This window comes from Aphelocoma coerulescens, chromosome 28, assembly GCF_041296385.1.
Source record: "Aphelocoma coerulescens isolate FSJ_1873_10779 chromosome 28, UR_Acoe_1.0, whole genome shotgun sequence".
Lineage (NCBI taxonomy): Eukaryota > Metazoa > Chordata > Aves > Passeriformes > Corvidae > Aphelocoma > Aphelocoma coerulescens.
The window spans coordinates 2546494-2574051 of NC_091041.1; the positions used below are offsets into that span (position 1 = coordinate 2546494).

The following is a 27558-nucleotide window of genomic DNA, read 5'->3' on the forward strand; positions in this document are numbered from 1 at the left end:
AGCAGCCCCAGCTGCTGCTGCGTCCCCGGCCACGGCGGGGAGGGGACGTGCAACGTTTGACCTCGTGTCCCCAGCGAGGCGAACAAACGAATTTTAAAAATCGCCTTAAAATTTTCACTGGAAGTGGCCCCTTGTCAGCGCGTCGGCTCAAAGCAGCCCCGGCAGAGGCCGAAGAGGAGCCGCGGAGGGGAAGGGAACGCGGCCACGAGGGTGTGCCCGGAGTGCCCGGCTCTGTCCGCACACCCTCGGCCGTCGGGGACGTGGCCCGAGCCCGGGACTCTCTGTCCTTCCAGCGAGGAGTCAAAATACTGCGATTGTACGTGAGAGCGTTTGTTCCATTGCGAGTTTAGTTACTGCTTTAAAACCAAGTGTACAGAAACGGCATTTCAATTTCTCTGATGCTTCCTGGAAGCCATAGAATTTAGGGGCTTTTTTTTTAAATAAAAACAAAAAAAATAAAATAAAAAAAATCTTTAAAACCCAACACATTCTTCTGTGCTTCATTGTGTGGCTCACAAGGTTGAGGACATTGCCCAAGCACCCCCTTTTCGTTGGAGGCTCCCCCAACAGAGGGTGGGAGCAGCCCCAGCCCCTCGCAGGGGCTCCCTACCCAGGAGCCTTTCCTGAAGCAGCAGAAAGAAAATCTGTGGGGGACAGGTCGGGGGAACAGCAGCAAAGCCAATGGCTCCGGGCAGCGCTCCCCAGGCTCCCGGCCGATGCTCCTGTAAAGCCCGTGAGTGAGGAAGGCGATGGTGCAGGAGGGCAATTCCCAGCTGGAGCCGTGTTCCGGCAGGGGCAGCGCTTGGAATGAGGACACAGCCCGGAGCCGGGTACGGGAGCTGCGGGAGCCCTTGGCTGAGGACGAGGAGGAGGAGGAAGGCCAGGACATTGTGTTGAGCCCAGCATGATCCGGCCGAGGGCCCAGCACGGTGTGCCTGGGTGAGCACCGTGTGGGCAGGGTGAGAGCCCCAGACAGGCCGGGCCGGGCCGGGCTCCCCCAGGCACTGCAGGGCCCCGAGGATGAGCTCCAGCAGAGTCTGCAGCGCTGGGAAGCTGCCCCTTGCCCAGGGGCTCACGTTCACCACGGCCCTGCTGTTCCCTGCAGGCAAAGGGCAGGGCCAGGGCAGGGCTCTGGTGGCCCCGCGGTGTTGAGTGAGCCCAGCCCTCGCCCCTGCTCCAGCAGCCCCCCCAGTTCTCCGTGCTGCAAATCACAGGGCACAGGAGCTGCCTTTCCGCCCCAGGCCTGGACTGGTCCCTGCAAAGGCTGAGGCAGCTATTAGTGCATTTGTCAAAAACCTCCAATTAAGGTTCAAGAAATTCAGTCATAAAATGACATCACAAAGACCAGAGTGTGCCCACTCTGTGCTCCCCTGCTGCCCTCCAACTACCACCTCTGGTGACTGCTGGGCTTCAGGATTCCTGAGGATCTGGCTCATCCCACACCCCATGGATGGGGAAGCTGAGGACCCCACACCCCCGGCTGTGGGAGATGGGCCAGGAGTTGGCTTGGCCCAGATTTCCCCTCCACCATTCCAGTGGCCATCATTCTCCTCCCATCACAAAGAAACTTCGGAAAGACAACCTTGCTGTCTTTATTGTTTTCCTATTTACAAATCACAAAGCTGGCCAAAAGCAGAGTGTGAACACGGGACGAGAGCATCGGATACATTCATCAAATAGCACAGGAGCCGGGCCGGGCCCGCTCTGCTCGGAAGGTGACGTGGTACAACAGAATGGCTCATACTTCTGGGAACAGGCATGTCCAACAAGGAATTACATTCATCTATCTACAAAAGCCAGAATTGCATCAAACTGCGGGAAAGCTGTAAGAACAGAAATTGCTCAGGTGTAGTTCAGAGTTTGACTCCTCTCCCTCCGTGACAGGACAAGCTGCCAGACCTGCCCCACACGGGGAGGGCAGGAAGGTGGGATTTGGGAAGAGAATTTGCGTCACAAAATAATAGTGAGAACAGAACTTCCAGGGAGCAGCCAGCGGGAGGCACCCACTGCAGCTGGGCAGGGCCAGTCTGAGCCCCGCTCTTCCCAGAGCCAAGTGCACTGCTCTGCTTCTCTCAAATTCCAATTATTCCACTATTTCCACCTGTACCTGATGCCCCAAGGTGCAGAACCCAGATCAGACCCCCCGGGGAAGGTGCAGGCCCCAGCACGGGGCCAGCAGTGACAGTCCCACCACCTTTGGGGGAGGGGTGGTGACAGGAGCGGGCACAGTCACGGACATCCCGACGGACACGGAGCCTGGGCTGTGAATCCATCTCACAACACTGTTTGCATTGCACTGAGTCGGGTTCAGTCACCAAGTCATGGACTCAGGGTTGGGGTTTTTTCTATTTTTTTAGTACTGGCCATATTAGAACCATCCCACATGGAAGCAGGCTGACAACACACAGCTCACACCATCGCCCTGGAGCACAGAACACGCTCTGGGCACCTGTAACAGCTACTGGTGAGGAGGTGCAGGGCATTCCCAGGCTGCTGCTGCACAGTTGAGTAAGAGACTCCAGCCAGCACAGCCCCAGGATGCTGGCTGGGGCAGCAGGAGGAGGAGAAGCTGTGCTCCAGCCAAGGACGGCCAGGTTTCAACTTCCAGCAGTGAAATCCAGAGGCAGCAGCTCCCAGAGAGTGGCAATAGCTCTGTGTGCTGGAGCAGGAGGTCGGAGAAGGGGCCCTGAGGCAGCACCACCCCAGCCAGTGCCCTGCAGACTCTGGTGGCTCTGGTCTCAGTGCCAGGCTGAGCTTAACTCCAGCTTCCCCTGCAGAGGAGGGGAGGAAGAGTCTCGTGGTCTTCACTTGTGGGCAGTGAGGGTGGGGCTGGTCAGGCAGCCCAGCACCAGCCACCCTCTCTGTGACAGCCACTTGGAACAGCAGCTGGCCCTGAACAGGTACAAGGGGTGTCTTCAAGGGCTCCACAGCTCAACAGGTGATGGTTGTGATCGCCCTCCTGTGCCTGGCCAACAGGCAGTGTGCAAACACACACCACACCAGCACAGAGAATATTCCACCTTTTCCTGAACCGTTTGGTAAATCCTTGTCCAGCTGCTGCATTATCGGTAACAGGCAGGTGCACATCCAGCCTCTCTTCCTGCTTCCACCAGGGCAGCAGGGGCAGGGCAGTAATGCACAGGAACAGAGGGAAACACATGGAAACGTGCATGGAAACTGCAGGGCTGCCCGGGAACAGGTGAGGCAGGTGCCCTTCTGCTTCAACCAACACACCCTGGCACTCTGCAGACAACGAGCAGTAATAACCAGAGCTGGGGCTGCTCAGGGGTGAGCTGAGCATCACCCAGCGCTTGGAATGTGCCAGGGGTTTGGAAGCAGCACCACGGGGACTCAGAATGCAGGAGGGCCCACCTGGCCAGGCTGCTGCCCCTTCCCACTCTGTAGGGAGGTCACCTCGCTGTCACCAACTGCCCGAGGTGAAGATTGTCACAGATCAGTGAGAAGGGCAGGAAAACGCCACGGTCCCTCCGGAGGAGCTCAGGTTTGAGGTCTCCAAGCCTGTGTAGTGCTGGAACAGCAAAGCCTCAGGGAAAAGGCCACTTCCCATGACTTCTGAAGGCGGCTGTGTGTGCTGAGGCTGCTGGCAGGGAGGGAAGGTGCCGGACACGGGCTGGCCAAGCCCTGCAGTCTGGCCTGGACTGCTGAGCTGGAGCAGAGCAGGGGCCACCCAGCCCTGACCGAGTCTGTCTGCAGGACCATCTCCTCATGGCAAGTGAAACCACAACCAGAGCCACTCGTTGCCTCGCTTCTGACTGGTGGAAAAGCATCTACATTCATTACAGTCCAAAAAACGCACGTTGTTAGATAGGGTTAATCAGGAGGTGAAAAACAACAAGCCACAGACAACCTACGAATGGTACTGGGACACCAGCTGGGCTGCACTGGGACACCAGCTGGCCTGCACTGGGACACCAGCTCGCCTGGCACCTGAGAGCAGCAGCAGCACTAGCACAAGGCAGAACATGAGCTTTGAAATGATTTCACTGAGACCTTTGGCTAGTGTGGCTCCAATCGGTGTGGTCAAACTCAGCCAGAGATTTAGTTTGGGAGGTGATGGGGAAGAGTCGAGTCCAGGTTGGGCTGGGCAGCGGCACTATGTGTAGAAGATGATCTCTGGGATTTGTCCATCCTCCACGGAGGTGCCGTTGTTGTTCCCAGCCGCGTAACAGAACGTAAAGCAGGTTTTGGCTCCTGTTGTTGGTGATTCATGGATCACTTTGCGCAGTCCTTTGGTTCCATAGTGGGAATCTGGACCCTGCGGGGGTCACAGAAGACAAGAACAGGTCAGGACCCTGCTGCTGCCCAGGCTCTCTGGTGGGTTTGGAGCTTTGGAGATCTCAGTTCCTCCCTTTTCCTCCTGGATTTGCACCTCAGGTATTCTGAGCTCAATCTCATCTCTATCAGAACTTAACACTAATTTAACCAGGTCTCAAAAGCTAAATATGAACTTTTTGAGGCCACTGCAGCAGGCTCTGGATTACACACCTGCAGAACTGACAGCTCAGCTGTACACACCAAAAAATCACCCCATCCCCTCCTCAGAGAAACACCTGTTCAGGGCTGTGAGACAAGTCAAAAACCAGCTCTGAATGCTGGTGGTGAACAAGCTCATGGCAGCACCAGGCCACACAGAGACCCTGGAGATTGTACCACTGGCCTCGAAGGACACAGAGCAAGGCCCAGGTTGCACTGAAGACCTACAGCAGGTGCCCTCACTTGCCTGCACCTCACCCCACCCGTGTGGTACCTTTAGAGTAGCACAGGCTGTGTAGTTGACGTTGGGTAAAATCTCCACAGGCTCCTTGAACATGACCCGGAAGGTGTTGGACGATCCGTCACAGCTGAAGCCGGTGTCGTTCTGCCCCAGGACCGTGTTGCTGTCCGTGTGGATGATCTGCAACACAGGGTCAGCCTTTCATCTGCAGGGTTGGACACTGCCAGCCCTGCCCACGTGCGTGTCCCCACACTGGGCTGAGCCCCAGGCACTCCCAGACTGCCCAGCCCTGTGATGACTGCACTGTCCATTACTCATGTCCCTCATCAATGATCACTATGATCAGAACTGCAGAATCCCACATCTGGGTTGGGAGGGACTTTAAGGATCATCCATCTCCAACCCCCTGCCACGGGCAGGGATGCCACCCACTATCCCAGGTTGCTCCAAGCCGCATCCTGGACTTGAACTTCCAGGGATGGGGCAGCCACAGCTGCTCTGGGCCCCTCTGAGCTCACCACAGAGCTGTGGGCTCAAGTCCCAGACAGCACAGGACACCCCCTCCTCACCCCCAGGCTGGCAGAGCACTGCAGGCCCACACTGTGCTTAGACCCTTCTCCCCCAAGAGCTCAGGGCAGCAGGATGAGCCCTGACAATCAAGGAAGAAATGCTGACAGCCTGTGCCCATCACATCAGCCCCGTGTGCTGCAGTAACTCTCCTGGGGACAGTCCTCCTCCAGTGACCCAGACTGGGGTGACACACGTGCTCCCAGACCAGGCACACAGGATCCACGGGATCCACCTGCTCTTTGGACAAGATCACGATGGACTTGAGACAACTGAGCCTCCCTCAGCCTGCCTGGGGTGGGAAATCATGCACAGCTTCTTCATAAACTGCCTCCCAACTGCCCCAAAGCTGGGAGCAGACCAGGGGAGCTGCTGCAGTGACGTGCAATAAAATCAAGAGCAATAATCCTTCTGATCCCCAGTGCCCCATCTGGCCCTTGCTACATCTGCCAGCCCCCCTGCCCAGGGACACACAGAGTCCCTCTGAACTTCAGGTTTTGTTGCAGGTTCACTAAAACATATTTGTCAGCCCCTAAAACAGCCAGGATTTTTAAGGCAGCTGAGAGCATTACCTGTATATTTACTTGGTAATCCGTTGGCCCGTGTATGGATCCGTATAATCCAAACCCAACTACAAATATCCTTTTGTTTACTGAGAACCTGCAGGAACAGAGCAGGGAAGTCAGTCCAAACTTGCCACTTCTGTATTGCTCCAGTACAAAGCTGATACACAAGTATCTCCACTTGTGTTGATTTTACATCTGTGATTTAATCAAACCTATACAGTTTTAAGTGCAGCCCTTACTAAGAGGTGAAACCCTGCACAGAAACCATCAGCTGCACACTCACACCTCTGACTGGCCCAGTGGGCTTGTGTGAAACACAAAGCTGCACAATCCCATCACCAAATTTTAGGGTCCAGGCTCAGGAAGTGTTTCCAAGTTGTGGCAAAACATCAGCATCCCCAAATGCCCGCCAGGCCCGGGCAGGGCAGCCTGGGAGCGTGGAGCAGTGCCCACCTCACAGTGCTCTGTCCAGCAAACACCACTCAAGTGCCACTGGGTATTTCACTGCTGAGCCCTGGGGAATTGTTCATGTGCTGCTGGGTAGTTGCTGCATTCCAAATTTACCAAGAGCAGAAATAAGGATTCAGTGACTCCTGAGTGCAGGAATCCCTGCTGCCCAAGGAAGAAGGGGAAGGATATTTACCCCACTACAGCTCCACCTTCTCAGGCAGCAGAAGCCTCAGTGCTGCCAAGCTGCCAACAGCATTTCTTCATCCGTCCACCAAGTCTTTTAGCCCTGTTGTATTTCCAGAACAAACACCTGGGGCAGGCTGGAAGCCTCTGCTCTGCAGCCAGCATGGAACATTCCGTGTTGGAACTGACCCTGATGCTGCAGAGGCTGAACCTGAAGTCAAACCCAAGCTCAAAAAGGTCTGTGAGCGTTCGAGGTGAGAACAGGAAGTGTTTGGAGCAGGCAGCAGTTCCCACTGCTGGGGTTGAAGAGAGCAGAGGATTCCACCAACAGCTCCAGTGCAACAGAACCATCTTAGAAGCTGTGAAGAGCTACATTGCAGGGAGTCCCCTTCCACCAAACATGTATCAGGAAAGAACCAAGGCTTCCTGACTCCCTCCTGTCTTGCTCTCATTCCTTGGCCACACAAGCCTTGCAAAGCACCGTTTGCCAGCCACACCTGCCAGTCCCTGTCAGCGTGACTGGGCTCTGCTGGTTCTCCACAAGCTCAGGTCTGAACAAACTGAGTGTCAGCAGAACTTTATCCCAACCAGGAGAGGTTAAGGGGCTTCAACAAGCCACACTGACACCTAGAGCAGGGAACCAACCTGATGGAGCAATGGTTACCTGTCCCCCACAAAGCATGGAGGGGGGACAACTGGTGACTCCTTATTTATGTGTCCCTATAGCTGCAGGGGTTACTTCCCTCCCTTTCCAGGGGCCTGTGCTGGGGGGCCACATTTTCTGGAAACCTTTGCCAACAGAGATGCAAAGTGGCAGCAACGTGCAGGTCAGTGCATCAGGGGGTGGTTCTGCCCAGCAAAACACCTTCCCTGTGGGGCTGACACGGTGGAAAGTCAGGGTCTAGCACAGAATCTCGCGTGTTTAGAGCTAGAGCAGTGGAAAGCTCAGGAACACCAGTCCAGGGGTGGGAATGAGCGCGAGAGCTGACCTGATCCTGTCACTCGTCCCACTGTACCCCCAGCGGCTCTCCACCTGCTGGAAGCGGCTGATGCTGCACTCCTTGCCCCGCAGGCAGCACCGGGGCCGGTCGATGAACTCCACCCGCGGCTTCGGGTTCACGGTGAAGTGCAGGAACAGGCTCACCACCTCCCGGTCCGTCAGGATCCCCGACTGGGCAGGCCCTGCGCAGGGGAGGAAAGTGGCGATGCCGTCAGCCTTAGGGAACCACAGAGTCCTGGAATATCCATGTCAGGAGGGACCCTCAGGGATCATCAGTGCAGCCCCTGGCCCTGCCCAGACACCCCAACAACCCCACCCTGGGCATCCCTGAGAGCGCTGTCCAAACGCTCCTGCAGCTCTGGCAGCCTCGGGGCCGGGACCATTCCCTGGGGAGCCTGGGCAGTGCCCAGCAGCCTCGGGGGGAAGAACCTTGCCCTGAGCTCCATGCCCAGCCCTGACCCAGCTCCAGCCGTTCCCTGGGCTCCTGTCCCTGTCCCAGAGCAGAGCTCAGCCCCTGCCCCTCCGCCTCCCCTCGGGAGGAGCTGCAGCCCCCAGGAGCCTCCCCTCAGTCTCCTCTGCTCCAGCTGAATGAGCCAAGTGCCCTCAGCCGCTCCTCAGACCCTTCCCCAGCTCCGTGTCCCTCCTTTGGACACTCTCCAACAGCTTTGGACCCTTCTGATCTTATGGGCCCCAAAACTGCACAGCCAGAAGGAATCCCTCTGGGATTTTCATGGAAAAACAAGCCTGACTTGCAGCTGGGAGCAGGCTAAACCCCCATCACAGACGGGATCCCAGTGGTGCATCAGGACATTAAATCCCAGACAAAGGTGCTGCCCTTTATCCACATGGCAGTCATGGGCTGCAGAGCTTTCATGGAACATGGAACTGTGATTAAGTGCCCAGCTCTGTGGAGCCCAAATGCACTGGGCTACCAAAAAATCCCCAAAAGCATGCAGCTGATCCTTGCCCCACTCCCTCTGGAAATAACACTGGTAAGAGACAGGGATTTCCATACATCCACACCGGTGGTTCAGACACGATGGAAGACCATGAGAAAAAGAGAGATGGACTGTCACCCAGTTACCACCAACTCAAAAAGTTTAAGAGTATTTTTACTCAAGACCAAGGTGGTTCAGCTCATTCCTTCAGGCATTTAACCCACATTTTGCATTTTAATACTTTTATTGTAGAACCTTGGGGAAAATGCTAATTATTTTAGTAAGAGTTGGAGCACATTCTCATCTTTTCCCCAGTAACAAGACTTTTTTTCCAAAGTGATCACAGAATCACAGAGCAGTTTGGGGTGGAAGGGACCTTAAAGCTCATCCAGTACCACCCCCTGCCATGGGCAGGGACACCATCCACTATCTCAGGGTGTTTCATGCCCCATCCAATCTGGCCCTGGACACTTCTGGGCAACCAATTCAGTGATGCTAAACTCAATCTTTGCAAATGACTTCAAACACTTTCAAAAGCAAAACTGGATAAAAACTAGTCTGTCAGCCTAAGACTCAAAAGCCCCTCTACAGCTCTGTTTGCACAAGGCTTTGAACAGAAACAAGACCACTGAGTACTGGGGAAACAACAGCAGTTAAAGGCTCTTTAATTTGGGGAGCAAATGCCCAGCTACTCCTAAGTCCAAAACTACTTGTAGCTGGCTAAATTCAGCATGATGTTACCCAGACATAACCTGGTCCAATGCTGCAATGGGGAGAGACTCATGAATTCAAGGAAGTTGACTCCTCAAACTTAAATGAGCTTTTGGATACTTTGTTCAGCAAAATCAGCCTCATTGATCGTGTCTGAACTTATCCCGTGTTGCTGCAACTCACTTCTGCAATGTTTCAAATTACCTGCTCGAAGGGGAGGGAGGGACACATTTGCCAGTTAAAACATCTTCATGCAAAACCCCACGTTTGATACCAGATTATACAATAAACTGGTGAAACCACTGCTGTAAAATTCCCTCTTTTTTTGGCTTTTGGGAGAGAGAGGTGTGGAGGGGAAAGGTTTCCCTCTCCTGCCTCTGCTGTGATCACCACAGAAATCAGAGTCACTCAGAAACTCAGAAGAAGGACAAAGCTGAAGGAATTCCAAGTTGATTCCTTGTTTAAGGAACAGCTGATCTTTGCAGTTCCTCAGGTTTGGGGGCTTTGTTCACCTTTTAGGTTAAAGTGGATGGAGAAAACATAAGAATTTCTCTTCAAGCACAAAGGTACAAGGGGGACAGGCAGTTTGTGACAGACAACATGGGGAGGGGCACCGGCATTCCCACCTCAAAGCCTGCAACCCAAACATGCCAAAATTAACACTTTCCTTCCAGTGAGAGAACGATACAAAGTTGCAAGGAAGGGTTGAAAGAAACGGGATCTGCAGAAAACTGCAAAGATCTCTGCTTCACTAGGCGAGCTCCTTCCCAAGAAATCCACATCCCTAAGGTCACATCACAGCTGTGACAGGACAGAGAGTGGGGACCAAGTCTGAAGCACCGATTTTCTCTTTACTAACAGCCCTCCTCACATGGGAACAGGGACATTAAGGACTGACCAGCTGACGCCAGCGCTGCCCTGAGAAGTGACCTGCAAAGGAAGGGGGTCAGTGCCCCTGTTTGCTTCTGTGTACACAGCACTGCAGCCTGAAACAAGCTGCAGTTTGGAAAATGGCTCCACTGTGTCTTTTTAGCATGAAAACTAGTTAAGCCGATTGCCAGCTTCCAATCCCCGGGGAATCACCAGAGGATGAAGTCAAAGACAACAGGCAGTGAAAACAAAACAAGGCAATCTATAGTCCAAGCTGTGAAATGAGTGAGACATCTCTGTAGATCAAGATCTTAATGTAAACTTGAAAAATGCTTTGAGACACAGACTAAACAACATCAAGCCTTCAGCTCAAAGAACACTTTCAAAGTTTTGCAGATATGGGGCTCTGTTCTGAACAGCATTGGCAAGACAGGGCCAACACCACCACAGGCAGAGGATGGGGAGAAACATCCCCATTTCTCTTTGGGAATGGGCTATGATCAACAGCAATTATTTGCAACTCCATTAGCTTTGTGTAGTTTAAATGCTTGGGACAGCTGGAAAGGGGAGCAGGTGAACCCCAGTTTGGATCTTTGCTCTCAGCTGAACGGGACAGTAACCACCCAACCACGCTGTGAGAGCAAACACAGCTGTGATCCCCCTGCTCTCCCAGGGGAGCACCACAGGCTTTAAAAGGAATGAATGAGCATGGATGGAAATGGCATTTAGACAGTAGATTTTGTAATCATAGAATCACAGCATAGTGTTGGAAGGGACCTTAAAGCCCATCCAGTGCCACCCCTGCCATGGGCAGGGACACCTCCCACTGTCCCAGGCTGCTCCAAGCCCCAATGTCCAGCCTGGCCTTGGGCACTGCCAGGGATCCAGGGGCAGCCCCAGCTGCTCTGGGCACCCTGTGCCAGGGCCTGCCCACCCTTACAATACAGAATTTTCTCCTGATATCCAGTCTAACCCTGCTCTCCTTCAGAGGGCCATTCCCCCTTGTCCTGTCACTCCACGCCCTTATGAAATGTCCCTTTCCAGCCTTCTTTTAAGCCCCTTTATGGGGGAGAATGGGGGAGAATGAGGGAAAATGGGGAGGAATGTGGGGGAATCTCATATTTGAATTACTACAAGATACCCAGAGAAAACCCTCTTTCACGTGACTTAGCTGAGGAAAAGCAAAGACCAGGATTGCCAGAAACACCTTTGTTGAGTTACCTGCTGCAAACTCCTCAATAGTCATCAGTGGGAAGCGGATAAGGGAGAGAGCTTTGCCCAGAACCTTCCGCTTGTTCTCTGGAATCACCTGGAGCTGCTGCCGCTGACACTCGGCCTCCGACCAGCGCACCACGGCATTGAACAGGCGAACCTCCCGGATCCCCAGGGTGTCCCTCTCCAGCACTGCCACCAGCGTGTCTGCAGGGCAGGACAACAGGCACAACTTCAGGCTCTAATCCCAAATCAGCCCCTTTCACCTCGTCAGGAGTACCCCCTGCACAACCAAGGTAGAAGAGGAAGCGGCTGAACCAACAGCATCTCCCAAAAGTGCTGCCTGCAGCCTCTGAGGAAGATTTATCTGTGTGTTCCATCAGCAAGGAACTCACTGGAGCAGCAAACAGAGCCCATTTAATTGGCATGTAAATGCAAGTGCAGGAGGATGAACTGCAACTTGCTTGACGTCAAATTTGGATGAAACAAGCAGTATGAAAGCCAGAAGGTGACCCGTGCCTTACCTCCACAGCCCATCTCATTAGAAGAAGGTTAAAGCCTGAATTTTAATGTTCATTAACTGTGCCCAGCAAGTTTGGAAACTGCAGACGGTAATTAAAATAGCCAGTTCTTGCTTCCAAAAGCACAACACCTTTTTAACTCCAAAACCTGACAAAGACTTGGGGAACAAAGCCAACTCTACAAAAAAAGGCAAGTTTACACTCACCCAAAACCTGCCAACATCAACACAGGAAACGGGCTTTATGTCATGCCCAGAAAACTCAACTTGCACCAAAGTAAGCAGATTCCAGGGTATTTCTGCAGGCAAGGCAGCAAACTCTGGCAAATTCCCTGTCTCCAGCCCCTTTGTGCCAGAGACTGTTCAACTGATTGCTCCAGAACAGCCAAGCCACAAAGTGCCAAGCATTAACCTGTAACAACTTTGGAGACAAGCTGGTTATGAAAGCAGGGAGAGAGAGGGAGGGGTGGAAAAGAGCTTACCCAGGTCAATGTCTGTAAACCCCTCTGCATTGATGGCATCTGAGGTGTTCTTGTCTATGTTCTCCAGGCACAGGCTGGCCAGCTGGGGCTCATCAAACAGCCGGGCCTAGGCAGGAGAGAGCGTCATTAACAGAAACGGTATTTTAAAGTTTACACAGAACCCCCCTTCCCCTGCCACAGCCCATCTTCATTAGCAATACCATGCCTGACTGCACCAGGAATCCACGGGGCCTTTCACAAGCAGTTAAGCATGACAAGGCAAACACTAGAAAATTCTGTGTTTGGCAGCAGCCCTGGTTCAGCTGTGCGTGTCTTCAGGCACGTCTTTGTTCTAACAGGGCCTGGGTGCAGGCACCGATCGTGCTTTCCAGCGCCATACTGACCCTGTCAGCTGAGCATGGGCAATTTTTACACCATTCTTCTATTTACAAGAAAGCTTTGCCCAGTGACTCCAGGCCTGCTTGCTCTAGGAATAATGCAGAGGCAGCTTATTCCGTAAGAACAGCCACGCTGATCTCGTGTATTAGCAAAAAAGCTGCAGCAGCAGTGCCTGTGTGTCCTGGGGAGCCCTGCAGGATACACAGCCTGCTTAGTGCATTTCCATGTTTTCCACAGAAACAGCTACTCTAATCCAGTTACCTTAAAGAATTTGTCCCAAAATAGGTTACTATTCCAAGCAAAGCCTGCACACAGCCTGGAAAGCTGCTCAAAATTTCTCTGCTCAGCTTAAGTCTTGCAACAATTTTGCTGCCACTTCAGACCACCCTGGACTGCCACGTGTTACCAGCCCTGTGCCCAGCGTAAGCAGAAATGGGGTGGAACACACAAAAACCACTAAATGACCTCTTACTTCCAGTGCTTTGGTTTTGTTGTTTATCAAGGAACTGACTTGACATCACATCTAACAAGAATACACCAGGACTTGAACTCGCTGCCACAGGTAAGGTTTAAAACTCATGTTTTGGGCTGGGAATTCCATCACTCAGGAGGCACCTTCAAGCATCTTCTGCTTCACCCCTGCTTGTGGGATGCAGAGCTCAGCAAGGCCAACCTTTGCACTGATACCTCAAGAAGCTGAAACAACAATTTCTCAGGGCCCAGGGAAACTTCAGCAGTTGTCACCTGCTCCAGGGGCTGGAGGGCTGCCAGTGCCTTTACACTCTTGGCATCAAGAGCTGTGACTGACTCAGACTTTACTACTGTAGTGGCTCTTTGGACACGTGAGGACTTTCATTACGCTCACAGAGCTCTCCCCCACAGCAGCTCCAGGCAAGCTTTATTTCCTTGCTGATCAAAGTGACACTTGGATGTACGTCTGGCATGAAAGAGGATCACTGCTCTCTACAAGGCACAATCATTTAGGAAAGCTGCTTGCCTCTGATATTTCTGCCACTGATCAGCAGTTGCTTGAGACAGACAGTGACACAGTTGCTGGACCAGCAGATTGGGCAGACACACACAAAAGGAGGTTTGGGGCTCTACCTCAGATCTCAGGTCCACGATCTTAAGGCTATTGTGCAATGCCTTGTACAAGATTATCTCAGGTCTGTAATTTACTGAAGAGGTTGTTGGCTTGATGCAGTGAAAGCAGAAAACAGGCAGGTTTTCACAGTGCAGGACCAGAAACAAGAGGTTTGTGAGAAGAGATCCTTTCAGCGAGGTGCAGCCAGTCATTGAGATCGGGCACATTTCTCAAACAACACCTGCCTCAAACATCTCAGACTTGATACAGAGCAACAACGAACATAAAACTAGATGGGAATCACCACTGATGATTAATCAGAATGGACAAGCCACAAACAAAAGGAATCAGGAAAGCCTTTCCCCTTCTGGTATTTCACTCACCTCAGTGGTACTGATAAGACTGCCAGGCAGTATTTTGGTTTTGGCACCTGAAACACAAAGATGCCGTCCTCCTTTGCCAAAGAAGGACCTAGTGACCTGTAAGGAAGTCACCATAAACCTAAGTATTACCTTGCCAAAGCTACAAACTCAAGTGCAGAGACACAGGAAGCCACAAAAAACCTCTGCATAAGGAATACCACCAAAACCCAACACCTCTAACCCATCATGAGGCAATGGCTAGCCTAAGATGCCTCCCAAAAACTTCAGCCTATGGGAAAGATCTGTTCCCAGCCCTTGGCTAACAGCTCCTGATCTTTCAGATTGCAGCTGCTGAACGAACGGGAGAGCTGCAGCCAAGGAACTGCAGTCGTCCTACCATGCAGCAGACAGGAGCACAGATTTGGCTGCCATCGCCCAATCAAGAGCCTTCAAGTCCTGAATCTGCCTCTGGGAAGTGCAGAGTGGATCCCTCCAAATCCCAGGGGCTGCCTCATTTGCTCATGGCACGCAGAAAGGGGCCAGGTTAAAGAGGATGTGTAAAGAAGGCCATGGAGTGTTGCAGCAGTAGCTGAACCCAAGCAGTGACAATAGCCTACAACAGCAGTGTGATAGGGAACTACTTTGAGAACTGGTCCAAATATTTAAACTGAAAAAAAAATCCCAGCCTAATCCTGAGCAAAGAGCTCAGCAGTGACTGCTTCAGGCCAGCACTGCTTCAATACCTGCAAAACTGCTGGTGTAGCCACTGCCACCCACATGGTACCTACAGCCAGAGCCTGAGACACCTGTACTCCTGACAAGGGGGAATAATCCAGCAGACAGGAATGCTGGGCAAGACAGGCACCCGGAACAGGGTGTCCCTGGCAGTGCCAGACTCCCCCATACAGGTAACAGCACTGTGGATGTCACCAACATGGCATCAGCTGTCCAAGAGAGTGGCAGGGACCAGAGAGGGAAGATAGGGGTGGGAAATGAGGACAGTGATGCTCATTTAATCAACCTGGATGCAAAGTCTGATTTTTTCCAACCTATGCAGAAGTTGTGGACACTGTCTCCTACTTTGCTGCTTCAAGAGTCAAACGGAAGATGGAGGAGCTCAGCCCTCAGAGATTGGATCAGATGCAGGGCCAAGGAACAGCTGCTCTGACACACTGGGTCTGTGAGCCTTCAGTGCAGGAGGCAGAGCTGGAACAGGCTGAGGAAGAGAGCACCTTGCTCCTCTCCCAGGAAAATAACTTTTTCATGAGTAGTGCTTTGGTTTTTCTTTCACCCCCACTTCAGGGAAAGTATTGCACAGAAGTCCTTCAAGGAATGGCTGAGCAGCCAGACACAGCACTGAGAGAAAGCTCAGCATTACCAGTCCTGATTCTGTAACACACGGAAATCCTCTCATTCCACTTTTCTTCTTGGCAGATGAAATCTTTCCACCCTGTTAACTCCATCCCCAGCTCACACTCTGGAAGGAACCACCTGCCACAGTGAAACAGAAAGATCTGAAACAGCAGCAACGTTTGCTGTGTTTTATTGTTCTTTGTAAGAACCTGCTCAGCAGTGCTGGACTCATGTGAGGAAGAATTCAAAACGACCCAGAACTGCTCCACTTTGGATGATCAACTCTGTAACACTCAGAAAACTCCTGTTTTCTGACTGTGCTGGACCTTGCTGAAAGCAGATGATCACAAACTCACCTGAGTTAACAGCATGAATGCATTGTCTGCTCGGAGGTTTTTTTTAAGGAACTCCACACAATGAGCTTCAAGGGCTGGAACTGCATATTTCTTAGCTGTGTAAAGTGTTGTCATAACAGTCTCTGGTCCAATCTGAACTTCGTCTGAATAAAGAAATCTGAAAACACGCAAACAAACATTGCTGTGGTGAATTAAGGTTACAGAGTAAAACCCCTGCAATTGGTAGAAAACACGTTTGTGCCTCTGCCCATCATCCTGGTTATTTCCTCTACTGGGGAGATAGAAGGGTTTTCACATCCTTTCCACTGACTCTGCTTTACCAAGAAGAAGATTTTTTTTTTAATTTTTTTTTTGTAACAAACATTTTACAGTATAACTTCTAACAGCTGGGATTTCCATTGAAGCAGCTCAAGCTGCCTTGCATCCCACCACCAGTGAACTCTTAGCCTGCCACTTACACCAGGCTAAAACAGTCTCTGGCCAAGTGTACCCCTTAAAATTAATATTTTTGGCTGTTCAGTTAGAATAAACAAGGACAAAAATTCAACCTTGCCTGCCTCCCTCAGAAGAGAAACTCCATTTTACAGTATTAATTCAGAAGTGCTGAGAAGCACTCAGACGTATCCATCCACTGCACACGAGGTGCTTTACCCACACTCCCCTTTCTCATCTCTTCACTTTATAGATTGAACTGTTTCATTTCATGGCACAGATGTTTGAGGACAGCTCACAGTGTAACTTCAGCATAAAGCAAGAGTTAGTTGCAGTGAAAAACAAGGACTGCCACGCTGCAGCAAAGCACCAGCCTTCACTGTTAGGCCAAAACAAGGAAGTAGATTCACGATCTGAAAAACAAAGGTCTTCCTAGGAAACCTGACTGAACCCCCTCATACCTGAACTCACTGACCAGAGACAGCAGGAATTGAGAGGCTGAGCTCAGTAAAACCAGTGACACACTGGTGTTAGTCCTTTTCACAGAATCTGAGACTGGTTTGGCTTGGAAGAGACCTTAAAAGACTGTCCCAGCCCCTGCCATGGGCAGGGACACCTTCCACAGGTTACTCCAAACCCTGCCCAACTTTGCCTTGGACACTGCCAGGGATCCAGGGGCAGCCCCAGCTGCTCTGGGCACCCTGTGCCAGGGCCTGCCCACCCTCCCAGGGAGGAATTCCTGCCCAAGATCCCATCCAGCCCTGCCCTCTGGCACTGGGAAGCCATTCCCTGTGTCCTGTCCCTCCGTGCCTTGTCCCCAGTCCCTCTGCAGCTCTCCTGGAGCCCCTTTAGGCCCTGGAAGGGGCTCTGAGCTCCCCAGAGCCTTCTCTTGCCCAGGCTGAACAGCCCATGCAGAGTTTTTGTTTACTGTATTTCCTTTAACCAGTGGAGCAGTCAGGATCTCACAGGCACAAAGCACAGAGATGTGATATTGTGTTAACTGTGCTTGGCATTCCTTCCTATTCCACGGGATATTTTGGAAACTCCAGCAATTTCTTGCTCTGCGTTTCTCTGAAGGGGACACAGCAGCAGCAGGTTGTGTGGCTGCTGTTCCTGGAAGCTTCACACAGCAGCAGGGCTCTTCCAGGGGAATGCCAGACAGCATTCCCATCTGCAGCAGAGGAACTCCTGCTCCTCCAGCTAGAGAGGACCAGGATGCCATTCAGGGAAGCATCAACAGTGGGATCCACAGGAAGGGAAGCACTCTCACTGCTGAAAGCAGGCTTTTGTGCTGCTCCAGGGCATTTGTCAATAGCAGCATCAGGCCACAGGTTCATCAATGTATTTTGCACACATCCCAGCCCCATTTGCACTGAGCAACCCTTTCTATTCCAAGATCAAAAGCACACAGTGGCTCTAAAACCAATTATTTGTTTACTGCAGGGATGTGGCAGTATTTCTGTTTACCACAGTCCAGTGTGTCCTAAGAGGGACAACGAGAGAGGCTCAAACTGTGCAAAAGCCCAGTATCAATTTAAAAAAAACATTTAGACTAACCCCAGACAATCAGAAGTGCTCTTATCTTTGGGTTAACATGAAAGTAATAATAATAATGAAAAATAATTTCTTCCATGATTACAGCAGAACTGTTAAAGGTCACTAGCCCACGAACTCTATCACAATCCAGCATCCAGATGGGACCTTCTGCAGAACATTCAGGATGGGCACTTTGTCCCTGGATTAGCTCCTGATCCTACAGCATTAGATCATGGCTTGGACCAAGTCCAGAGACACATGTAAGGATCAGCTGCCATTCCAGATCAGTGTTTGGAGGGATTGGTTTTACTCCAGGAACACATACCACATACTTGGTCAGTTTTCTCCTAGAAAGCAGCACCCAAACTTCCTCCGGCACATTTAAGCTCTGAGCATTTTGAAAGCAATTTAAAGGTTCAGTTCTAGATTTAAGCACCCAAGATGTCACTGGACCATGGGCACAGCTACTGCAGCATAACTGCAAGCTCTGAGGCACTGAGGTAATCCACCAACGACTTCTTCCATAAAAAAATATAAATATTTCTGTTGAAATCCACCTAAACTCATCACTTTGTCTTTTGAGATGATGGGTCTCTTCTGAAATCCCTCTGTTTAATTAAGTGCTGAAATCTCAGCATTGGCAGGGAAAAACCAGGATTTTTGCCTCCAGTTCACTGGATATTTGGGCCTCACTAAGATTTAAAGATAGTTACAAGCTCTGCACTCCAGAGAGATCCACATGGCTGATAGGCACACACCAATTAGAGGGATTCCCCACATGCTGATGTCTGGTTTAAAGCGAGCCAAAGGGGAGGGGGCTCGGGGCTCCCAATTATTTCTGGCCTTTCATTCTAGCCCAGATCAATTTTAAAATATTCCAAGACAGCACAGGCATGACCAAAGCACTTTCTGAAGGTAAAGCAAAAAGTGTGCCAGAGCTATATATAGTCACTGCTCCCAATAGGAAGCAAGGGGGAAACATGTCAAGAGCACAGGACTGGAAACCCCTGGAAGTAGGTTACAGAAATCCTATAGAAACAGGACAATGACTTTCCAGCATCCATTCAGGACTGCTGCTGGATGTTGTACAGCACCAGCCGAGCTTAAAGGAATTGGTGAATAGGACATTACAGCCCCTTCCTCCTCCTCTTCCAGCACACAGACGTGCAACACACACTGGAAATGTAAATTTAAATCCAGCTCTCCAAAAGAGGAATAAAACCCACACAAAGGGTGATACCACATGGAATGGCTGACATTTATTACATACCCCTGCTTACCTGTTACAACTTGCTCATAACCTAAACAAGCTCCAAGTATTTGTAACTTAGAGAGCTTTCAGAGGATCACTTTTCCCCTCCTCTCTCAAAGAGCATTTGGATGAAACCAAACCAATTAATGAATAAGGATCTGTAAGACAGTGGCCAATATTATATATATATATATTTATGCAGTAGCTACACTAGACTCTTACCCAGGAAAACAGGGATTTAACACCAGCATTTAAATACCCTTGAACAGATCAAAGAGGCATTTTATTTTGGAAGTTAACAGTCTCCACTCTACAAATACTTCCCTGCTTTCATTAAAAACATTTTTTTTCTACACTAAATCCGTGCATCCCAGTTATCCTGTGCTTTAGAAGCAGCTTACTTGAGCAGAGCTAGGAAGGCAGCAGGCTCCACGTCAGGCAGCTCAATCTCTGTGGAGGTTGTGGCCATCCCACCATTAAACATCGCATCGAAGACGGCGCTGCCCACGGCCAGCACAAACCTAACGTGGAAAAAACAAACATGCAAATAAAACCTTATGTTAAATCATATTTATATTCCAAAAAAATCCCAGGCTGGTTGCTAATCCCCAAAGCCACCCTCAGGGAAAGCAAATCGTTCGTGGAGTTAAAGCAAAAGTGTTTTGCAAGAGCAGGGAGGGTCAGGCTGGCTGCTCCTGGACTGTAAAGCACCAAAGCTGCAAGGAACTTCTCTCTGAGCTCTGTCCTGGGATACAGCACAGTAATGGTCCCCCAAAGGCCAGGTTTTGGGAATTTTGGAATAGAATACACATGGCTGTTTTGCAGAGCTCCTGTAGGAGCCTATGTATCATCCTGAGGTCGAGAAGCAAAGAAACAGCAAAGTTAAGGAGTTCAAGTTCCTTTAGTAAACAGAGCCCAAGTCTTGCTGCAATTCCCCACAGTCACCTACTGGAAACACTTATGGAAAACTTGCCACTGCACAATCCCCATCCTCTTCCCCAGACCTAGGCACACATCTTTGGTGATGGCAGAGCAAGCTCCCAAAACACAAAACTGCACCAGCAGCAGCACCAGGAGCTGCAGATCCCAATCCCTGGCACGGGAGCTGCCCTCCCCAGGCATTTTGCTGAGTCCTTCCATGGATAACCTGCTCTGGGCTTAGCCCAGAGGGAAGAACAAACCTCCCTAGGAGCAAACCAGCACAGTGAGGTGCACACAAACCCTTCAGCACTGCTGGAAGCTTACATGGTAATTACTGGCACAGAGAAGAATGTTATCAGCTCTAAAGAGACTGGAAGCAGGAACTTGCACAAAACAGGTTTGAGACCAAAAATTATATCCCAGCAGTCCTGTGTAAAGAAGATTATTCCCCCCTGATAGACAACATCTCCTCCTGGGCTGCTGAGGGGCCTGTGTGTATTTAAGCTGCTGTACCTGCCTCAGGACTTAGAAAGCCATTTTGAGAACTTTCTTGTTCAAAAATGCAGAGATGAGCTTTTGCCATGAAGGATTCCTGGTGTCCACCACCATGCAGCTCCATGAAGTTAAACTGAAGGTCACAGCTCAGCAGTGTGGGGCAGCAGAGCAGCCCAGGCCACAGGAGATGACTACAACCACTTCTCCACCAACTAGGAAAAGGAAAAAGCTGGAATATTGCAGGCTCTTGCTGCAGTGGTGTGATGCACACTTCCAGAGAAGCAGCAAGAACCGTAGGCAGAAATCCATGCAAGACAGCAGGCATGGGGCCATGAAACCTCCAGCCCAAGGAAAGTCCAGCACTAAGGGGGAATTTCAGTCAGATTTAGTAGGAAATGACCTTTTAGAAGTAGGAAATTTCCATTTAAACAATGCTTTCATTTTCTCACTTTTCACTCCCCTCCCATCCAGAGGAGGCTTCCTAGGGATACAATGGAGTGAAGCTCCATGGATGTGCCAGGCTCGTTTGCTGTGACAGAGTTTGGCTGACGAGCTGGCTTATTGTTCCTGATGGGCTCAGGGAGCTTGGGACAAACCACAGTGGTTACAAAAAAGTACACACATGCATATTTCTGTCAAACCATTCTCAAGAAAAATGTCAAGAACAAATAAAAACCTTCCTCACAATACCAGAATTGCCAGATGAAACAAAAATCCTTGTTCCTCCAAAAGCAGTGACGGTGGCAAAACAATCGCTGGCTTTGTCTGATACTAAAAATTAACATATATTAATTGCACTCTCAAATTTTCATTCTCACAGCCAGCACAGTATAGGTCCTCAACGAGCAAGAGCTTTCAGAAGCTATTTGAAAAGGGCATTCATTTAAAAAAACCTCTCAAATGTTTGCTTCCATTTCAGTCGGGGACAAATCAGTCGGATTTTGTAAACTGCTGAGCCCTAATAGGATCCCAGGAGCTGCCAGAGAAACACAGGAGTCCACATTTGAAGTTTTCTTAAAACGTTAAGAGGACATAATCAACACAAGAAAATCCCTCTCTCTCCAGTGTTTTCTTACTCTTCCTAAAATGAACATTTAAAGCTGCTCTGAAGACACTCCAGGAAAAGCAGGGATGCACACCATTCCTCCCACACAATCCACCAGCTTTCCCCAACCATGCAGGTCTGCAGAAGGAAGAGATGGGGCTTGTTTCAGATGGGAAAATCCAGCAGAGGGTTATTTTTAAACACTTTCGTGGCCAAAACAGAGCGGACTACTGAAAGGAGGCAGAGAAATCAGCAGAAACAGAAGAACTAAGAAAGTAACACCTGATTTCTCCTCATTCCCTTTGCACCAGGAAGAGCCAAAGTAAACTGACTTTCAGCAATAAGAGTCACAAGAACTTCCTTGAGGTTAATAATTTGATTTCTCTTCAAAAGGATCCAAAGCTGACTCCACAGGCTGTCAAAGGCTTGCAAGCAAATGTCTCCTTCTGCTATTTCGCTTCCTACCACAACTTTCACTGCTTCATGTTCACCTTGGCACCTCCACTTGTCACCTGGTTTCATCTGCACGCCCACCAGTGCTGCTCCCTTTCTAGGCACTGCAGTAACACCAACAATAAAAGAAACCACTCAAAACCCACAACTACCCCACTGCTGCTGCACCAGCTCCCTCCTCCATCCGCGCCACTGCGGAGAAACCTTAAAATATCTATTCCAGAAGAGCTGGCACAGGAACAGAGCAACACGTGACGTGCTGGAGCTCGGTGACACCGTAGGTGATGAGAAGCTGATGATGATGATTGTGTGCTGGCTGCAGAGGATGCAGGCCCCAGGCAAAAGGAGCAGGAGGCAGGAGCAGCCCTGCACAGGAGCAGGAGCCATGGGACACCTCGGCACACGACGCTGCAGGAACTGCGAGTGAATACACGTCCAAGAAAAGACAGGATGGGCTCAGAAGAGACTTCTGGAAGCAACAGCTGAAGTATTACTCAGGCTGTCTCCAAACTCTAGATCTCCCTGGCTGGAACACACACAGGGTTGCATCCCCACACACTTGCCCTGCTCACTCTCAGGCCCTGTTTTCTGGCCAATTAACAAGTTTAATTATGACACCCATCCAGCTTCTGGCTGATGAGGTTTAGACATTTCTAATCTCATTGATATTGTGCTCAATGAAGCAGATCTGGAAAGACAAAAAACCCTTCCCTCTTACTGCTGGGTCTAATCAATGTGTTGACCTTGGTCATGCTGGCGCCGTGAAGCTTCAAGGCAGCTGCTCGGCCCAGCCTTGACATTGAAAAATATTAAGGCCATCCCATCTTCTTCGTGGCTGATTCAGCAGCAAGAGGGAACGAGCTCCAGGCTCAGAGACACAGCCTGCTCCAGGGCAGGCAAGGAACTTCCACAGGGTCTGGAGCCTCCTCCAGGTGGCAAACACCTGATGTTCTCAGGGCTGCAGATGCTTGGACAGGTGACCCTTCAGTCCAGCCCATTTACACCTTTTATCTACAAACTGGGCTCTCACACACAAAATGAATGCTTACTCCTAGTTGCTCTGTGAAGTTTCTTTTGTCTGTCTCTGTGGCTTGATATGAACTGCTGAGCCACAGAATCCCAGACTGGCTTGGGTAGGAAGGGACCTTAAAGCCATCCAGTGCCATCCCCTGCCATGGGCAGGGACACCTTCCACTATCCCAGGCTGCTCCAAGACCCATCCAACCTGGCCTTGGACATTTCCAGGCATCCAGGGCAGCCACAGCTGCTCTGGGCAACCAGGGCCTCACCACCCTCACAGGAAAGAATTCCTTCCTGATATCTAATCTAAATGTCTCCTCCTTTCAGATTAAGGCCATTAACTGAATTTGCCAGGCACACTCAGAAACACACCTGAACCTACAGCTGTGTCAGAAACCTCTTCCTTGCACCAGCACCTGTGGACAACATCAGCTGTCCTCACTGGGCACACACCACTTCATTACCTCAACCTACAAACCCTCCATACCTCCTTGGCTCCATCCTGGAGAAGCCTGACCAGGATGACCTGCACCATCACTTCCAGCTCCCACAGGACTGCATCTCTCGGATTATTTGTGCTTCCCAGTCTGCTGACAAAGCCATTCCTAGCACACCATGAAGTCATACCAAGGATGACAGGTAGGATGCTGCAGACCACTCCTCAAGGCAACAAGAGGAGCTGTCCAAGGACCCTGTTTAGGAGTTGCTCTTCCTGCAACCACACTTTGTTCCTGGCTTGGTCTGAAAATTTACACAATTAAACCAGACTACCTGGGAGCTGTACACTACTGTGCCAGGGGAGGCTTAGATGAGATATTAGGGAAAATTTCTTTACAGAAAAATTTGTAAAGCACTGGAATGGGCTGCCCAGAAAGGTGGTGGAATCACCATCCCTGGAAATGTTAAAAAAAACCTGTGGATGTGGCACTTGGGGACATGGTTTAGTGGTTCTGGACTGATGGTTGGACTTGATGATCTTAAAGGTCTTTTCCAACCTTAATAACTGTGATTTTATGATTTCAGACATCTGACAAAGCACCAACACCTCCCTGGTCACTGAAGCAAAACAGCACCTCTCCAACGGAACTCACAGTTGCTTTGCAACTCAATTCCAGCACAAAGTATCTTCTGCTGTTAAGCTGCTGTGGGAGAACTGAGCACAGAAGGGGTCTGGGTGGTTTTATTTTAAGCTCTCTTGTTTCTGAAATAACCACAGTACTCCATGAATCACCAGGATATCCCAACTGTAACATCACACAGACAAGTTTTACTAAAATCTCTAGAATCCTTAGATGGGATGTCACACCATTCTATCTTTACCACCCAGAGCACCAGATGAATTTCAGAGCAATTAAGCAGCATCTCACTTTGGGCCCAATTTTTTTTTTTTTTCAAAGCTTCATTTATTTTACATTTATTTCTGGGCTGAACATCACCTGTCCCCACCCAGCAAGCCTAGTTCTCAGGACAGGAGCAAGCTTACCCAAATACTAATTAAACTTGACATTATTAGAGAGCAAAGCTGACACCCTAAACACTCAAGCCAGCCTAGAACAAGTGTGGTTTGTTCAGAAAGTGAGAGAGAAGGGGGAAATCTGAAGATGAAACTTCCAGGAATGTGAGCACTTCGGAGAAAAGCAATAGTTTGAAACCATTTGGAGCAAAGCTCCCTTTGCCAAGCACCACTTCCAGGAACACCAAGGAACCTCCCTCACCCAGTTAAAGTTGGTTCCATCTCTGAGCTCTTCCCTGGGAGGCCCTTCCCAGGGTAGGGGGAAGAGGGTGACACACATGGATTCACCGGAGCTCCCCCAAGGAACCAGCTGAACGTCAGTCAGCCACATCAGATCTGCATCATCCAGGTGGAGGCGATTCCCAGCTCCTCTGAGCTGCAAATTCTTAAATGGCAGCTCGGCCTTAAGCAAACCCTCCATGGGTTACTCAGGCCCAGGTGTCATTCTCAACAAAGCTCTTCCAGCTCCTTGTGGTAGTGGTTTAACCCCCAAAATACAGGGCTTCAGGAAAGATTCAATAAAGGTCATTTTAAAATTAAAATGTTGATCCTGAAATTTGGGTTCTCAAATCATTGTTCTTTCATTTCCATTCCCAGCGCTCTCACTGATTTTGGTGATCACTGTCAGCAGGGATCAAGTGGCCTGGGAGATTATTCCTCCTCTCCTCCACTTCCCACTAAACCAACAATTACTTCCAAGCGAGATCCAGGGATTTGGGGTTTTCAATGCTGTGCCTGCCCCACTCACGTCATCCCTCTGGAAAAAATACTCTCACCCAAACCCTGGGCCCATCCCGGGCTAGTGACCATGAGGAGAGGCATGACACTGACCCAAAGGGTGGGAGAGATCTGGGGTGACACTGACTGGCCACAATGGGGGTCCTGAGCTCAGGACGTGCCCCTGAGCAGGGGGTGAAATGTGGGGTGCAGTTACGTGACCCCCTTTTCTCTCTTCACATGGGAGGTGCAGCAGCCCAAACCCTGCACCCCTGTACCCCACTCGATGGCACATCACCCCCCGAGGCTGCAGGAGAGCCCACAGCCCTCTCAGGGCCAGCTCTGAGGGACAGTTTTGGGGATGAGGGGCGGTCCCTGAGGGAGGGTAAAGGGATCATCCCTGAAGAGGATGAGGGGCCATCTCTGAGAAACAGTTCTGAGAATAAGGAGACATTCCCTGAGGAGCAATCCCTGAAGGGCAGTTTCAGGGGATAAGGGGGCAATTCCCTGAGAAGAACATAAGGGAGCAAAGGGAACAATCACCGAGAAGCAGTTTTGGGGGATAAGGGAGTGATTCCCTGAGGAGCAACGTAGAGGGGTGAGGAGAGCAATCTCTGATGGGAAGTGAAAGGGATAAAGAGGCAATTCCCCGAGGGAATAAGGGAGCAATTCCCTCAGGGGTTAACGTGGGGCAAGACGAGCAATCCTCGAAGGGCAATTTGGGGGATGAGAGGGTGATCCCTGACGGGAGGAGCAGCGATGCCTGAGGGGCAGTTTTGTCAAATAAACGGGCAATTCCCTTTTATCAGTGTGGGGGAGCGTGAGGGGACGCCCCCAGGGCCATCGGGCCGGCCCCTACGACCCTCCCGAGGCCCGGGACCCGCGGTCACCCCGCAGGGCCACGGGGCTGGGTCCCCCCACACCCCACATCCCTCCCGCACTCCCGGCTCCCCACGCGTGGGACCCCCGCCCCACCTGTGCGCCGGGATGCGCTGGGAGCCGCGGCCCTTCCCCACCAGGAAGTGCACGTCGCTGAGCACCTCGTTGTTGAAGAGGAACGCGAACCGCTCCTGCACCGTCGGCTTCGTCGCCTGCCAGTTGTACACCGGCTCCCGCTGCAGCGCCCCGCCGGGACCGCCCGCCCCGCCGGCCGCCCCCGCCGCCCCCGCCGCCGCCGGGCCCCCCGCGCCTCCGCTGGCCGCCGGCGGGTTGGCGGCGCCGCTCTGGTTGTAGGTGAGGCCGGGCGGCGAGGCGGGCGCGCCGTTGGTGCAGGCGGCGGCCGCGGCCCCGTTGCCCGGCGGGGGCGGCGGCGGCTGCGGGCAGGAGGAGGAGAGGCCGCCGGGGCCGCCGCTCCCTCCGGCCGCCATCTTGTGCGGCGGGGCCGCGGGGGCGGGCGGCGCGGGGCGGCGCTGCAGCAGCACCAGCACCAGCAGCGGCGGGCGGGACACGGCGGCGGGCGGGACGGGGACGGGGGCGAGGGCGGCGGAGATGTCGGCGGTGGCGTCGATGGCGGTGGCGTCGATGGCGGTGCGGATGCAGAGCGCCGGGCAGCAGCGGCGCATGGGGCGGGCGCCGCCGCCGGCCGGGCACAGGGGGAGCGGCGGAGGCGGTGGCGGGGCGGGGAGAGGGCGTGGGGCGGCGGGCGGGGCCGGCACGGAGGGGGAGGATGGAGGGCGAGGATGGAGGGCGATGCGAGGGGAAGTGAGGGGGTGATCCCTAAGGGGGTGATTCCAGAGGGGGCGATCCTTGAGGAGGATGAGGGTCCATCCCTGAGGGGCAGTTTTGGGGATGAGGGGGCGATCCCTGAGGGGCACTTTTGAGGGGAAAGGGGCATTTTCCTGACGAACAACATAGGGGAGCAATCCCTGAGGGGTAATTTTGGAGCACAAGGGGATGAGACCTTGAGGAACCAGTGTGGAGGAGTGAGAGGGGCAATTTTGGTGGGCGATCCCTGGGGACAGCTTGGGGGATGAGGGGAGGATCCCTTAGGGAGAGTAAGGGGATGATCCCTGAAGGGCTGGTCCCTGAAAAGGATGGGAGCTATCCCTGAGGGGCAGTTTGTGGGACAAAGGGGGCGACCCTTGAGGAGGTGAGGGTCAGTCCCTGAGGGACGGTTTTGGGGATGAGGGGGTGATCCCTGAGGGGGAGTAAAGGGATGATCCATGAGGGAGTAATCCCTGAAGATGATGAGGGGCCAAACCTGAGGGACAGTTTTGAGGATAAGGGAGCATTTCCCTGAGGAGCAACGTGGAGGGGGGCGGCAAGAGGAGCAGTCTTTGAGGGGCAGTTTTGGGGATGAGGGGACGATCCCTGAGGAAGATGAAGGCACATCCCTGAAAGGGGCCATCTCTGAGGAGCAAGGAAAAGGGAGTGATTTCCTGAGGAGCAATGAGGCGGGGCAGGGGGT

At 51.7% G+C, this 27558-nt stretch overlaps 1 protein-coding gene across 2 annotated transcripts; it reads right to left on the reverse strand.

Annotated features, from left to right (window-relative positions):
• Window positions 1-1568: 1568 nt before the first annotated feature.
• On the reverse strand, window positions 1569-26730 carry BTBD2 (BTB domain containing 2). Of its 2 annotated transcripts, XM_068996855.1 has the most exons (9): window positions 26127-26730; window positions 19389-19508; window positions 15768-15924; window positions 12235-12340; window positions 11242-11439; window positions 7491-7683; window positions 5875-5962; window positions 4769-4915; window positions 1569-4276 (listed from the first exon to the last, which is right to left on the reverse strand). In XM_068996855.1, exons 1-9 carry the CDS (start codon window positions 26711-26713, stop codon window positions 4115-4117), a joined length of 1758 nt encoding a protein of 585 aa, XP_068852956.1. In that variant the 5' UTR covers window positions 26714-26730; the 3' UTR covers window positions 1569-4114. The 2 variants fall into 2 exon arrangements, with proteins under 2 accessions (XP_068852956.1, XP_068852957.1); XM_068996856.1 differs by lacking the exons at window positions 1569-4276; window positions 4769-4915 and adding an exon at window positions 6512-6604 and having other exon boundaries at window positions 5876-5962.
• Between the last annotated feature and the right edge of the window lie 828 nt (window positions 26731-27558).